General features: G+C 36.2%; 1 protein-coding gene across 2 annotated transcripts in view; it reads left to right on the forward strand.

The window, feature by feature from the left end:
- STK3 (serine/threonine kinase 3) overlaps positions 1 to 16,513 on the forward strand; it is a 126,979-nt gene that overhangs the window by 73,388 nt on the left and 37,078 nt on the right. For both annotated transcript variants that reach the window (XM_054058566.1, XM_054058565.1), the window contains exons 9-10: positions 1,469 to 1,661; positions 9,221 to 9,396. In XM_054058566.1, coding sequence (XP_053914541.1) covers positions 1,469 to 1,661; positions 9,221 to 9,396 — 369 coding nt within the window. The remainder of the gene's footprint in view (positions 1 to 1,468; positions 1,662 to 9,220; positions 9,397 to 16,513) is intronic.

Raw genomic sequence — 16,513 nt, forward strand, 5'->3', positions numbered from 1 at the left:
ATTACCATACTGAAAGAAGCACTTGGAAATAATAATTGTTCTGGCAGTTTTAAAATGCAGTGCGAAATTACACTTTTGGACTTTCCTTTCTGAGTACTGTTATTAGAAAGCGAAAAATATATCTTGTAAAAACTGCCAGGGTTAGTAAGATTCTTGTAGAGGAAGTGAAGAAAATTAAAGTTGCCACCAGGAGGAGTAGTACCAAAGTATTGTGGCACAGTCCTCTGTGCTGTAACTGTAGGCTATCTGTATCTTTGGGAATTTCATAACTTTTTAAAGGGTAAGGTACTGAATATGGTGTTTTAGAAGAAAAAAACCCAGGAAGAACATATATGAAGACCTTCAGTATTTTTACAAATTATTATCTGGAAAAGAATAATTCATTTCACATTTGAGTTTTTAATCACATATTTAGATCTGTATTCTGGTTTCAATATATTATGCTGATAGCCAGACTCCCTACATCAAAATAAGATATATTTTTGTGTGTCTTAGTTGAGACACGGTAGAATAATTTTCCGGATCTGGTGTATCAGTATTGCTGTTGACTACCATTCTCTCTGCTTACACCAGCCATGAGAGAAACAGGCACTCAGGCAGCATAGCTGGCTCATACACTTATATCTAGACTAGAGGCAAATTGTCTGCTGTGTCAGAGAATAGCAGGAAAGGAAAGGAATGAGTTCAGTAAGAAGTAGAAAGTGCCAGACCTTGCTGTATTTGGGTGGGTGGTTTTTTATTGTGATTTGGTTTGGGTTTTTTGTTTGGTGTTTTGCTTTGATTGTTTATTTCTAGTTTTTTTCCCCCTTGGGTGATAGATTTCACTCACAGAAAATGAGTGTAGCCCATCACTTTATTCCTGAAATGCCATGATGTTGTGCATACAATCTAAATCAATCTTTAGAAAGGAATGGGATATTACATTAGTGTTTTCAAGTATTAGTATTCCATATGAATTTTATAATTCATTAACTGGTTTGTCACTAGTTCTGTTTCACATTCCTGTCCCTTTATTGTCACTGAATCAAAATGCTATTATATTTCTCCATTATAGTAACTCCCCACCCACTCAGTGGTTCAGTATGTTCTCTACAGATTTCTTTCTACCAAACAGTCGTACCAACCAGTTATTTTGCTCGCTCTTATGACAGACAGCTGAATACTGGAAGTAAACCATTTTGATTTTCTGTTTCTGAGGTGGACTTCCAAAACTATTTTGGGTTTTTTTTTTTAATACCAGAAGTCTAGCAGTACAGCTAGATCATGTGAAGATATAAAACTAATGAATAAGCTTCTAAATTAATAGAATCATTTGGTTGGAAAAGACCTTTGAGGTCACAGAGTCCGACAGTACCTGTCCACTACCAAACCATTATTAATATACTGCTTCTGAACTTTGTGATTTGTTTTGTTTTGGGTTTTTTTTTTTTTTAATGATCTGCTGCATTCAACAAATGTTTCTTTGTAGGATGAAGATGAGCTGGACTCTCACACCATGGTGAAGACCAGTTCAGAGAGCGCTGGTACCATGAGGGCCACAAGCACAATGAGTGAAGGGGCTCAAACAATGATTGAACACAACAGCACTATGCTAGAATCGGACTTGGGGACCATGGTAATAAATAGTGATGATGATGAAGAGGAAGATGGGACCATGAAAAGTATGTTGTTAATTTACTTTTCTTTTAATAATGTAAAATGTGTCCTCATACTGCATGAGACCATTGTATCATCATTGCCTTTTAAGCATCAAGTTCTGCGATTAAAATGGTTATAGAGGAGTATTTGTGTCTCTTAAGTGCTTGACTCGGAGCAGAAGCCTGGTTTTGGTGCTTTGCTGGGTCTCTGGGGGACTCTAAAAGGTGATTTTTTTTTTCTCTGTGATTTTTCCCTTGTGCTGCTAGTCTCTTGCATTTTACTTCCTGTATCATATGCATGTGGACATCACTTGGAAGTGATGTGATTATGTGAGAAGCTGCTGCTTCAGCGTCAGTGATCCTGGGAACTCCTTGTGACTCTCCATAGGTTCAGCAAACAGTGCACATCTTACTGCTAAATTGTTATGTAATTCATGATAAATTAACAGATTTTTATTTTATAACTGAGTGTTATTGTTTGAACATACGTTAGAGTGTGATTCAATAATGCTTGATTTAAGCCAATGATCAAAAGATCATTGCAACCTAAGTAAAAAGTCCAAATTGACTTCAGCAGCATGTGAGGGAGTGCATAACAAAGTGGAAAAATATTGCAAATGTTTTGAAGCATAAAATTATGCTTATTTCATTGTAATTTATAAATATGCATTTGTTAACTATTTAACTTTTGTGCCTACATATTGATGGGCTCAGAATAAAGTCTACTGAATTTAATAAAATTATTTACTTGAATGTGCAGCATCAGTAAATGAATCTAACTCAAGTTGTAGGGGCCTGATTTCATGAGGCACAATGTAATATTTAACTCCAGGCAATCGTTGAGGGGTGGGGAAGGTAAGAAATACAGCTGATGTCACAAGAGTGGAAATTGGTGCCAAATAAATAACTTTGTTGAATGTTTTATAGGCAATGTAAAGTTTCATTTGTTTACACTTATAAACCTGATATAATTAGTGCAAGATTAGTTGGAAGTGCAAGGCAGAAGTAGGTGTTCTTTGCAGTTTAATGTACAAAAGGGAGGTTTTGTTGATTTGTGGTTGTTGCTGCTGGGGTTTTTTTGTGGTTTGTTTTGTTGGAGTGTTTTTTCTAGCATTCTCAGCAAAGAGATGGGAAACCTTTAGATGGATGCCTGTGGATTAGTGTTTAGTTCAAGTAGGATGATTCCCCTCATGAAAACACTCAGTACGTGCTTTAATTTGTTTTCGTGCAGAAAGGGTATATTTTCCTATTAAACTGTGAAGCTAATGGAGGGTGAGTACCAGCAATCTCAAACTCATCAATTTCAGCAGGTTAAGGAAAAGAAGAGTGATGCAAAAAAGAAAGAAAGGAAAATATTAAAAGCAAATTTGGGGTAAAAGATAATTAAGTAGTTCTTAGGGTGCAAGCATTATGAAGTAGGGTTTTGTGTGACCTTTCAGATCACTTCAGCCTTAATAATTATCCATGTAGTTTTTATATCCGCTGAGAGGAAATACCTGTTATTATTCCAGACAGATCAATAAAGTGTCATTAGGTGGGCACTGCAATCTCTTTCCTATGTCCTATTTATCTGCTGTGTTGTGGGAGACTGTTTTTAAAAATCATAGAATCACAGAACAGTTTGAGTTGGAAGGGACTTTAAAGATCATCTTCTTCCACTCCCCTGCCATGGACAGGGACACCTCTCACTAGATCAGGCTGCCCGAGGGCCCTTCCAACCTGGTTTTGAACACCTCCAGGGATGGGGTATCTGCAACTTCCCTGGATGTACCGTTATTTTAATTTTAAATTGATTGCAGTAGCTCTCTGTAGTTTGAAAGGCAATTACCATTCTACACCTTGGCATTTAGTGAGTGTAATTCATAAACACATTTTTCTTTCTTGTCAAATGAGGGTATATAATTTTGGGGACAGGAGATTTTGTCTCCTCCCCATAGGTGATTGTCTTGAGATGTGTGACTCCAGCGAAGGAAGGCCAGTGAACTGGAGGTAGCCTGGTGGCAAGTGATGGATTCATCATTCAGCTGGCAAGCGGCAGGTTTGGTTCTGGCACTTAGTCTCTGAAATTTCTTGTATTTTGCATTAGACACCCACTGATTAAAAACTAGAGTTTGAGTTGTACTTCCACATCTCAGCTGGAGCTCGTCCTCCTCTGGTTCTGAGGTTCAGGTGCTATTGGCTGAAATAGGACCAACAGCATGTGTCCGAAATAAAATGTCACCAGGAAGAGACATAAAATTCCTTCTTCTCCCTGAGAAACAGACATAGATTTTGTATTACGTTGTGCTTGACAAAGACACAAGATTTTCACAATGGTTTGCTTTTTCCCGTATACCTGTATAGGCAAGGTGGGCACCTTCTAGAAGTTTGTGTGATTTGATTGTAATAAATCAGAACAGGTAGCTTAAAAGTACTCTTTGATACTTCTGAATAATAGAAAATTTCAAGGAAGAAGCTTGGAGAAATAAACTTAGTTCAACTTGGGAGGAGGGATTTCATTCCCTTCCTGGAGACACAAAATATTTATGACAAACTTTTTTTTTTTAATTTGTTCTCGTGTTTAGCTTCACATTTTGTTTCCTTCAGCCTTTTGTTTCCCTGCTGAAGAACAAAATAAGAAACAATAATAAGTTTTTATTTATAAGTGCTTGTGCTCAGAGGCCTCAGGGAGCCATGACAGAACATAACTAAAACCATATTTTTTTTCATAACTAGGGAATTGTGCCCAGATAAAATTGGGATTTGGAACAAAAAGAGCCTGTCATCCTACCCCAGTATGCAATATATAGCCTAGCAATAAGCAACATTTATGCCTTCTTGCTTAGTATGGCTGTGCTTGCTCTGAGCAGAGACTATGCGGTACGTACCTAAAAGGAGGGAAAAAAAGACAGAATACAGAAAGATGGGAGGATAGAGCTTAACTCTAGGGGGTTTTAACGTGGGGTGGAAGAAAGAGTGGGATTGATGGAAGGTAGTACAACTTTGCCTCTCTTCTGCTCCTGTGATTGTACTTACTTTCATGTAGACCTTTTTTCATGTATCAGTTCAGAGACTGGTATTAAGACCAGCTTCCCCACATTCCCTTTGTGGCTATTTGATGAGGCTTAGTGTTCAGGCTTTCTCGTTCACTAAGAGTACTTCTGATTGTTCTCCTTTCCATAAACACCTTCAGCTTCCCCCCCTGCCACCTCCTTGTTAAATTTGAGTTTGCCATCTGCTTTGGGCTGGCAGCAAGTTGCTGCCTCTTGCCATTAGGACTTCTGGGTTTCTCACTGTTGTTTCAGACTTCAGTGAAGCTTCTAGATGGTTCATGGTTGGTAATGAATATTAAAAGAAGAGGAGAATAGACAAATGAATTGGCATTTGACAAAATGTAGAAAAGGGGTCAGGTTTTTGTTTTATTAATTTTTGTCCTTTGCGACATGAAATGTTTTAGATTTAGTCAGTATAATTCTTAAACGTCCTTCCTTCTTTTCAAACAGAAGAATCTTTGGACCAGCGGGTTTCCTTCTCTTCCCTCCTCCTCACAGGCAACTGTCTTGAGACCTGTAATACTGGTGAAGGAAAGCAAAAGCTTTCCGGTTTCTACGGGAATTCAGCAAGGAAGCTTAATTTTGGGCTGGTTTCAGTGGCGCTGTAACACAGGCATTGATGCTTCATGGATGGAGTTTTGTTCAAGCATGTTTACTGTGCCCATGTTAAGACTGTTTGAATGATGCCATATGCAACAGTACTAGTACTTTACTCCTGTATTTGTAGAAAGAGTTGATAGGTGTTTCCAAGCCTATTCCAGTCCTCAAGCCCTGTCCTGTGAATGGTAATAGTAATTAATTTTATCCAGCATGCTTTTGGGAAGTAATTTTCTTACGTAACTATTAGGGAACAACCCCATCAGCTGTATTCCTGTCAAAGTTATTGTTGAGTAGAACCTATGTTTCCAGTGTCCATGGTAGTCTCTACATTCTACAGCTTGCCAGCAACTTCTCAGACTGGTGTTTTTATTGTGGCTTTCTTCCCAAAGCCATGTTGAACTCCTGCAGTGGACGAGCATAGGGATGGTAAGATTGACATTCTTATCAAAACTGTGGCAGACATTTTTAAACATGATTGTCTCTTGTTGAAAAGCAAAATAAAATGACAACAACTGGAAAACCCAAATCCTCCTAAAATGGAACAGTCTATTGCAGTACAGGTTTTCAGTGAAGTGAAGGAGTGATACTGTTTATGCTGCAGATTTTTGGTAGCATATATCATAGAATCATAGAATAGTTTGGGTTGGAAGGGACCTTAAAGATCATCCGGTTCCAGCCCCCCTGCCATGGACAGGGACACCTCCCACTGGACCAGGCTGGCCAAGGCCCTATCCAGCCTGACTTTGAACACCTCCAGGGATGAGGCAGCCAGAGCTTCCCTGGGAAATCTGTTCCAGTGCCTCACCACCCTCATCGTGAAGAAATTCTTCCTTATGTCTAGTCTAAATCTGCCCTTCTCCAGTTTATCCCCATTGCCCCTAATCCTATCACTACAAGCCACTACAAGCCTTTGTAAATAGATTTGTCTGTCTGTCTGTCTATCTATCTTGTGTAAAAAGTAATCTACCAGATAGCTGAGGGAATTAATTCTCCTTACAGGAATATTCATGCATTGCACTTTTAAATCTCTTGATTCATGAAAGACAGTTGACATGATATTGTTTTTCTGTTGTTTGTTGAAGTTAGAAGAAGTGCTTCCAGACCAAAATTATCAGACCAAAAATTTCAGACCAAAATTATTACCAAAAGAGCTTGAGTGTTTTGTGAAGTCAGTACAAAAGAGATAGGAGCCTTTGAACTACTAGGTATCAACCTGTCCCATTTTCCAAGAAACAAAAACTAGTTTGTTAGCTTAGCTAGAGATTTAAAATATCTCCTTTTTTTAATTAGCTAGTTGAGAAAATGAAAAAAAAATCCTTAAAAATAAATCTTTAAATAAATTCTTGGGGTTTTTTTGTTGTTTACATTGGGGAAAAAAACCAACCTTGAAACACCTCTGGTCACATAATTTGTGAGAATGATATTTCTGATTGTGTGTGAGAGTTTTTGTATTTGCAGTGAAAGTAAGCAGCTGTTTTGTTTTTTAGATGAGTTAACTAACTGTTAACTAAGTCTATACTGAATTGGAATAAGAAGTGAGTTCTAAATTCCTATTTACCAAAACAAATAGAACAGTCCTCAAAGTGTTAAATAAATGTGCTTTGCTCATTTTGGAATAATTTCAGTCCTGTTGACACACTTTTGTTAAAATGTATTTGATAACAAGTTGGGTTTGTTTTATGTTAAGTATGCAGTCTCCTATTATATATATAAGGAAGATATTTATAAATAACTCTAAAATTTAAGACCAGTCCTTGCAAAATACATAATAGGAGGGAGACTCTCTTACCTATAACGGGCCAGCATTTTGGTACTTAGTTTCTAACAGAGACACTGGTAATCTTCTTGTTTATAAGTATGTCTCAAGAATGAAACCTAAGTAGAACCATCTCAGCAGAAGAAAAAAATTGGTTGTGAAAGGCCAGCAATGTGGTGTCCTGTCTTTTTTTTGTACAAATAGTTTCAGGGGTTTTCGGCAGCGATCAGTAAGTACTAAAAAGTTTGTATAAAGAAAATGCATTGTATTTCTGTTTTTAATTCCACCTCCTTCGTGCTACTACCTTATCTTGCATCTGTTTTCTACATTTATGCTTTGCTAAAGTTTAGTTTGTTCCATTTTTGCACTTTAGTGCTTATTTCTGTGGTTATTTGGCATTTCTGCTGTTTACTCCTCATCCCTTCCTTGGCCCCAGACTCGAGAGATCCAGAAACCTCGTTCAAGTGATCTCGAGTTCAGTGGGGGCGGACTTGGGAGATTTTGGAAAAGAGGTATCTGCTATGCAGTCTGTTAAATTCGACCTGGACTTTAGTTCACTGACTGGTTTTATATGGTTGTAGTTGTCTTTAACTGTATGATGCTGAGTAGAGACAACTATGATCTGGGACTAAAAAAGGATATTAGAAAAGAACATGGAAACAACTGAGAAAAACAAGCTAAAAAATGTGGGAGGGAGGAGGTGTGTATGGAAACGTGTCAGACGGAATAGGGGAATCATTGTGGAGCTGAAGGGAAGAAACTGGAGTCAAGTGAAGTAAAGCTTAGAGCGTAAGCAAGACAGTAAACTACTACATTCAAAAAGCCAGAAGAAATCTTACTAGAACAGAATGATGTAGAAAAAGCATAAAGAAAAGAACAAGTCAATATGCTATGAAAGGTGGCAGTAGAAGCATACACTTTAATGAGCAAAATAGGCCACTATTAACGAGGCAGAAAAATTAGAATGAATTAAAAAATCTTAGACAGAGGGAATGGGTTACCGTGGGAAGGATGATGAAATAAGAGGTGAGAGAGAAGGAGAACAAAAAATATAAATCAGTAAAAAGAAAGGTAAAGCCAGGTGCAGAGATTAGCGAGTAGCATGCTAGCAACCATGTTAAACATGAGTTCAGAAGGGATTTCCAGTGATTTTCCTGTTCATTTGATAAGACAAGTAATTCAAATTTAAATTCCTAAATATTTCATTATGCTTATAATTAAAAAGTATAGTTCTACCTGTGGGGTTTTTTTGCGTTTAGCTTCTTTTGTATTTCTTATTGTTTCATATTTCACTGAGTTCCATATTTCTTTATGTAGAATGTGTTACACAACAAGTACACATTTCATGGCTCAGCGCTATGCACAACGTGTTCTCTGAGGTGACAGTTAATGTAGAACTACTAAAGCATTTCTTATGTTTTATTTATTGTTCTGTTTAGTAGTAAATTTGCTTTGAAATCAAATGAAAACAAATTTCAGTCATTTAGGGTTGTAAATATTTTGGAGTTTATATTTAGTTTCATGAAAAAGGGTAATAGAATGGGAGTTCATGCTGATCTCAATCTGCTTTATAAAGCTTTTGCAGCTGCGTAGATGATGACAAAAATCCTCCAGGGTTTTCACACCATGGAGATAGGGTGCTTTGCAGCCGTCTGTGGAGCGTGATCCCATAATGTGCTGAGAATCCTCACTGGCAATGGATTTATTTAAGCAGTGTATAGACACAATTTGTGCGGTTGTTTTTTGCAAGTTCTTTTTCTAAATAACTTTTAAATTGTACTTTTGGTGAAACTTATGGAACTCTGTTGCTTTCCTACGAGTGACTGTGGACCAGGCCTTGAAGTTAGGGGCATTCAGCACCCGAAGGGGTGCTTAGCACCTTCTGTTATTCAGTCTCTATAACAACAAATAGATATCACATGAAGTAACTTCTAATATTATTTGTCCGTGCAACTCTGAAACGTCTTGAACATTTCTCCACATTGTATCGTGCTAAGAAAATATCATTCTTTGGCTATGAGCTTTTATGCCAAAGGTCCTCAGGGGACAAGTTGTAGCCTTGCACCACGTACAGTTGACTGTATTAGTTTCTGTAAAATCCAAGGAAATTAATAAACAGAGTTTATTTTATAGTGCAGAAAATCTTTAATCTTTAAATAGTTTCAACATTTTTTTTCCTTTTTCTTTCAACTAAGGAAATGCTACTTCACCGCAAGTTCAAAGACCTTCTTTCATGGACTATTTTGATAAACAAGATTCCAAGAATAAAAGCCCTGAAAGCTGTAATGAGAACATGCATGAACCATACCACATATCCAAAAAAGTTTTCCCTGATAACTGGAAAGTCCCTCAAGATGGAGACTTTGATTTTGTAAGTACATTTTTACTGTTTACTTTCTCGCATGCTGTTTATTATATATGTGCTAAAAATAGTTCTGTCTCTATAACAGTGTTAATACAAGTAAAATAAGTCAACTTTCAGGAATACCGTCCACTTTTCTAATCTTATTGCCTCACCCTGGCTGTTTAAATAAGAACGCTTGCTCAACAGAAGACCATTTTAATGAGGAGTGGTATGTGACATCATGAATGTACTTCATTGTAACCACTTTTTTAAAGTTTTGCTGGTTCTTTATAATTTACGTGTTATAACAGCTTTAAAATTTGACCCAGTTCTATTAAAAAAACACCTCAACATTGCTACAGGCATGGAATATTGTTATAATTTTTCCTGAGTATCTCATTTAAATGATGAGCATTTTAAACTGGATTTGAGCCATTTCTTCGATATCCTTGGAGGTGGTTAAGATACTGTTTTGCGCAAGCCAGCTTGTTTGTACTATTCCAGTAGTGCACATGTCGCTATAGAGTTATTCTAGCTAACATCCTCCAAAATAAGTGTAGTTTATTTCTTTTTGACTGTGTTGCAGATTATAACAGGGGCAAAGAGACAGTCTTCTGTAGATACAGGTTGCTCTTAAAGTGAAATAAATAATTACTGTTTAGAGAGTTGTAGATAATAATACCTAGATTTCACCTATGTTAATTTTTTAACATGTTTGAGTGAAAGTATTTAGTTTTTATCTGTTGTAGATTATACTTGATCTTAACTGCCATGCAGTAGCTAAATGTGATCACATGGCACCTTTTGAAAGTACACTTGGGATTTGGAGAAAAATGTTGTATTTAATTTTAGGTGACAGCTGTAGGTGTGGGATTTTTTCCCCAGTTTTCACTTACTGCATTTCTACATAAAGCTGACTCTTAACTGGCTTTATTCCAGTAGCTTAAATTTAAATAACACAGTACAAGCTGTTGCTGCTGGGGAGTTTTGACTAAATTGGATTTTGGTTTGTGTGGGGATTTTTAGGCTTTATTTTGTTTTACCATAAAATGCAATATTCATCATCTTGATTCACTAACAAAATAATTTTTTGCACTATTTATTGGAAAGTAACTTACTGTTATTTAAGTGAGGCAAATACAGTGACAATAAAATAGACCTTAGAACAATTTAAAATTAATTCTGCCCTTTCCATTACTTGTTCAGAAATGCAAGCAAAAAATATTCTTCTTGTATATGGTAAGATCCTGGTCTGTGAGTGCTTATTCATGAAAAATATTTACACATAGACAATCCTCTGGAACTTGTTGATGTTGCTTGTACCTATGAAATTGCCTTTGGAAAACAGGAATTTGTCCTAGAACCAAACCTTAGGAAGCTAATGGCTCTCTGTTGCAGGCAAACTTCACTGGTGGTCTTAGGCTGCCAAGTTAAAGACTTCAGAATCCTAGAATCATGCAAAGTTTGGGGTTGGAAGTGACCTTATAGGTCATCTGGTCCAGCTTCCCTGCCCATGGGCAGAGACCTCTTTCACTAGTTTCTCAAAGCTCTGTCTAGTCTGACCTTGAACACTTCCAGTGATGGAGCATCTACAACTTATCTGGGCAAACCATTTGTATCTTGTGGAAGTTGTGACGTGCAGTTTGTCCTTGACTTCCTAAAAAGGCAATGCTTCAAAGCTTTTTGCTACAAAATGGTTCTGATTGAAGACCAAATAGAATTTGAAAAATAAAAGAGAATAGTTATTTGCATGGGCAGTGTATGCAGCTAGGGGTGTGTGTGTAATTTTGTTTTAAGTGTGATGAAAGCCAAGTACTTGCATAGATAAGCCAGCCTAGGGAAGAGTTGGAGAACATCCTTCAATAATGGATACACTACTTCAGAGTAGCCCACTCGAGAGTAGCATCTGATACCAGGTGATGTCACACAGGACACTGTTTTTTGACAGCCTACTGATTTGAACCATAGGCAATTATTTATTTAGATATTCAAGAATCACTTCCATTTATAGTTTAGACAGTGAGTGGCGGTATTGGTAAGTGGCCTGCAAGAGACTTTCTGAAAGGAGAAATCAGTGGGCAGCATGCATAATATATTGTCTGCTTTTTGTGAGATCAACAGGAAAGTTTTCAGTTGCTGATGTAAAGTCTTTAAATAATTCATGAAAGGGATAAATAATGGAAGCTTTTTGGACTGAATAATTCCATTCTATTTTGTTTGGAATTAGCCTTAATAGGTTATAGAAATGGATCATAACAGTAAATGCTGATAGTCGTAATTTTATTTAAAGCAGGGATCGACACATTAGAAATAAAATATAAATTAACAAAATTGAACTTAACACTAATATACTCTTATAGAACTCCAAATTTGTATAAATCAGAGGTGAGAGGCTTGGTAAGTCGGAGGTCACCAAACTCCATTGCTGAATGATGCCTTTGTTCATCCTTACACATACACCCTTCTGTGCCGTACACAGCAGCCAGCGCTTTACTTGTGGGCCAGGGCAGATCAGCAGTGCCATACCAAGAACAGAGAGTAAAGCGTATCAGATGGAAAGACTTAGAAGTTTATTAGTATGTGTCTGTTTCAGCATAAACTAGAGAAGCAGAACTGCCTTTGAGGTGGAAGGAAGAAAAAAACAACTCTTATAAATTCCTGCAACTAATTAGTTTGCTTATTTCTATGTATAAGATGAGACCTGCAGACTTGGGAGTGAATTCTTGTGGCCAAATGGTACATTAGCTTTACGTCGCAGTGATATTTTATCCTACTCTTCCCTCATACATTTTACTGCTTGATAAAACAATATATAATTATTTTATTTAAATGTACAAATAGGTGTAATGCACATACAGCAGTTAGTCTTGCACACTTGCTGCTATTTTAGACAATGTAAAAAACTATGCAGGAAACCGCATAAGGTGAATAAATGAATGTATAAAACAATGCAAAATGAATTTAGCACTGGGTCTGGTTTGAAAGTTTTTGTTTGGGCATAGTTTTCTGCCCCACTGTAGATGTTTAAAAAAAACTCTTGCCAATGAAAACAGAAGATTTTTTCCAAGAAAATAAGATTCTTTGGTCATCAGTCTGAGCTTTAAAAAAAGTAATTTTAGCAGGTTTTTTTCTTCTGTAACTACATATTAATGCTTTGTTTTTCACATCTGTTCTGAAATTCAAAAGCTGATCTTATTTCTTTTTCACTAATGCCATATGGGAATTTGAGATCCATCTCTGATTGTTGGTCCTGTGGCCTTCAGTTCCGTGAGCAATCTGTGCTGCCTATTGATGTAACGTTCCATGAATTGATGAGACAAAATTACCACTGCAGACCTTCAAGCTTTAGATTGTATTGAATCAAGTATATTGCAAGTAACTTCTAACTAGACTTAATTCTGGTGCTGTATAGTCAACTTGAATGTTAACATTATTCCAAATTTACCCTATTGTGTGTTCTTCCAGACTAAGGTGCTAGTTTTCAGCCGTAAGAAGTGTTTGGGGCTTTTATGCTACGTTTCTTCTTGTTTGTTTTTTTTGGGTTTTTTTTTTGTTTTTTTTTTTTTAAAAAAAAAAAGCCAAAAAACATCCCCAAGCATTTTTGAACACTGTCTTTTCTGTGACTAGGAATTTGTGTTTTGTTCTTTGTTTTCAGTTCTTTGTTTTGTAATTTTGTTGTCTCATGATCAGTTCTGGAAACAGAAAGTATAGGTCTTTGAAATCAGTGAACCTTATGGAAATGTATTTCTGGAGAAGCACTTGGAAGTCATTTGGTTTGGTTTTTTTCTACTTCAGCCTTTGGAAAGGAAATGTTGAAGCTCTGATTGGGTATAAATCTTACAAGAAACAAACTAGTGTCTGCTCAAACTTCAGGTTTTATATTGAACTTTTAATATATTTTTCACACTGAAGGATTATTGTGGATTTTTGTTTTCAATGAACGGTATCACTGTGGGCAGTACTTTTACACACTTCCATTATTATTAAGGGACGTGCAGCAGATGGCAATATTAAAACAATATTTTTAACCCTAATTCTGTCAGTTTTACTTGGTGAAGTTTATTCACGGCAAACTTTGATGCCAGGAAATGAAATCAACGAGATTCAACTCATTGTGAGGAAAAGCATTGTGTTTTTGAATAAGTAAAGATGCAGTAGAGCTATGTAGCTGTGTATGGGTAGGATATTCATAAAATGTTAATGATGCATGGTATAAGCACCTTTTCACAATTGGGCTTAACTGTTTAATGGGCCAACTTTCATCTTAGCTCGCAAGTCAGGAGTTGGATCAGAGTGCCTCATTAGAGCAAGTGTTGTATTTGCTTCGACCATCTAAGTGACAGGTCCTTTTAAGAAGAGTTGTTTTTTATAGATATTATGCATTCATATGACCGTGTTGCTATTATAATAGCTTTGTTCTTTCCAGAGGGAATGTTTTCCATGAGAGATGTGCATGCTGGATAGAGCTGTGTGTTAAATGAGAAGTGTAACTGCAAGGTGCTGTTGAAGCAGCTTGCTCAAATTTCTTTGTGTCTTTCACAGTTGAAGATTTTGTGATATTTTGTGTAGCTTTTATCACATTTTTGTGGGCATTATAGAACATAGTTTTCACCAAAAAAGGTTAACATAAGCAGGAAGTGATTGAAATTTTCATCATGTCAGCAAAACCAAATAAATCTCAGTTTGCTCAATTAATATGCTATGCATATGTCTTGATAAATAACCTGCTGCATACATTTGTATTGTACTGTGACATTTTACATCTCGTTAAGATACAAAATTGCTCTGTAAATCCTTCTACCCCTTAGTAATGTGTATCAGTGTAGAACACTATGTTAACAGAGGTTTTACATGAACTAGAGTGAAGCGATATCTAATTGATGATAACCTGTAAATAAACATTACTCAGGATGACTTGCTAAACTAAATTTACACTCATTAAATATATTGTTTCCTTTTAAATGAGTCATTTGCTTTTTGTTATGAGATAATAAAATATAAAAAGGCAAATTATTTATTATAGCCCTAGTAGGGTAATGATTTCTGTCTTTAGTAGAATTATTTCCAAACAGGAATGGTATCCAGATTGCTAAATATTAAACAGTGAACATGTAGATCATGTTTTGCAGTAACTGCAGTATCATGTTTAAGTAGATGCATTTTGGGTGACTTAAAGATTCTGGAATAGGAACAAAAATTTTAAAAGCCATCTGTTACCCTAGGCAGAATATTTCTCTGGGTTTCAGTCAGAAGAAATACACTAGAATATAATTGTGAAATAATAGTACTGTGGATACTGAGCACTCTAGTTACCATTTAGAAATGTGTAATGTGACAATTGATTCTGTAAAAAAGTAAATACCATAAAATGACTGAAGACCATATAGAATTTAATTAAAGCTTCAGTAATAACATTAAGCTGAGGTAGCTTTATTGGAAATACTTTTTTGTCCAAAACCTGCTGGGTTTACTCTGATTTTATTTAAGCAGCAGATGAGTGAGTTTAGTACAGTCTTCTTTTGAATTAATGAGAATGACTGTATTTCATCTATTTTCAATCATTTCAGAATCTCCTCCAAGTAATTTGAAAATTTTAAAAGAGGAATTAACATATATTCATTTTGCTTTGTTTTTAATTAGTTGCCTGAATGTCATGAAGCATTTCCAGATGCTGACAGAACAGCATTTTCTTAACTCAGCCAGTGCGAAACTTGGGTTTCTGGGTTTGCATGGGCCGTAAGCATATGAGATAAACAGAATTATTATTGGTGCCGACAGTCTGCATGCAGAATTTAATTCATTTTGGTTCAGACACAGCTAACAAAGGCCAGACTGTAAAATGAATATAATGACTATAATATGTTTTATCTAGCTCATTTGTGAGGACAGTGTGATGCTCAGCAGTGGGGTTTTTTTCTTATAATAGGCAGCTGTTAGAGAATCTTCTTGGGTGTTGAATCTTTTAAAAAAATTAAAGGTGGTGATGTAATTCAGCAGGAGAGAGATTTGTATTAGCAGTCCACAGTGAATAGTTTGTAGGTCATGGTTGTGATTTGTTAGACTTATCATGCAGGTGTTCAGGTAGGCAGTAGGGGAGGTTGTGCCAATTTGATATGTAAACTAGAACGTATTGTTTGTTTGGGTTTGGGTTTTTTTAATTCCATTAGGCAAAGAGAATGAACTGACCTATTACACTTTTATTTTTAAATTCAGCAAGTCAAATACTGACTGATTTAACTAAATCCTGTTTGTGTATTCTGACCACAAAAAGACAATTATTTTTTCTTGCAGAGTGGGGGAATACACTACCTGAGCAGAATGTTTGTTCAACTGCTATTGAATATAGGGTCCTTTCTCTTTGAATATGCCCCTTCCCCTCTTATTATACAAGTAAAAAGCAGAAAATCAAACGTAGTTATTTCGTATTATATATGAATAAATTGTTTAGGCTGTAAACATAATCAATCCTTTCTGTTTATCTTAAATTTTAGGATTATTTTAAAGGTGCTACTCTGATCATTGGGTCATTGATGCCAAAATGCCAGTGCTGTACTTTTGCAGTTTTGTAAACTGAATTGTGCCATCTGATGAAGATCATATGAATTTTGTATCCTAAAAGAACACAGAAAACACCCTTCTAGTCCAAAAAGCTTTCTGCATTCTTGCATATAAAAAACAGCATTAAAGATTTTTACTTATTATTGACACGTACTCTGAAGCTAAGACAAAAATTCAGGCTTCAATTGCAGCAATTTATTTGAAGTCAGAGAGAAAGAGGAATGTCTAATAGGATAATGATGTAGGGCAGCAGATTGCCGCGGAGGTGAGTGTTGAAGATATGGTTAGATAAATATGTCAGGAATAGTTTGGGTGGAGTCGATCTTGCTTGGAGCAGAGGATTGTTGTATGTGACCTTCTCCTGTAAATGTTTCCAATGGCCTTATTTCCATTGGCTTTTTAAGCCGACAGTTGATGTGTGTAATCATAAAAGATGTTGAGAACACATGGGTCTTACAAGCTCAAGCTTTTAAAATAGTGACATACTTAATTTGGTTATTAGGAGTGTCCGTATTTTGGAGGATCTTGGGTAACCTTGACAATTTTCATAATTAGCAGTCAGATATTACTTCCAATCGCGAGTCTG

The sequence above is a fragment of the Cuculus canorus genome, chromosome 2 (assembly GCF_017976375.1).
Source record: "Cuculus canorus isolate bCucCan1 chromosome 2, bCucCan1.pri, whole genome shotgun sequence".
NCBI lineage: Eukaryota > Metazoa > Chordata > Aves > Cuculiformes > Cuculidae > Cuculus > Cuculus canorus.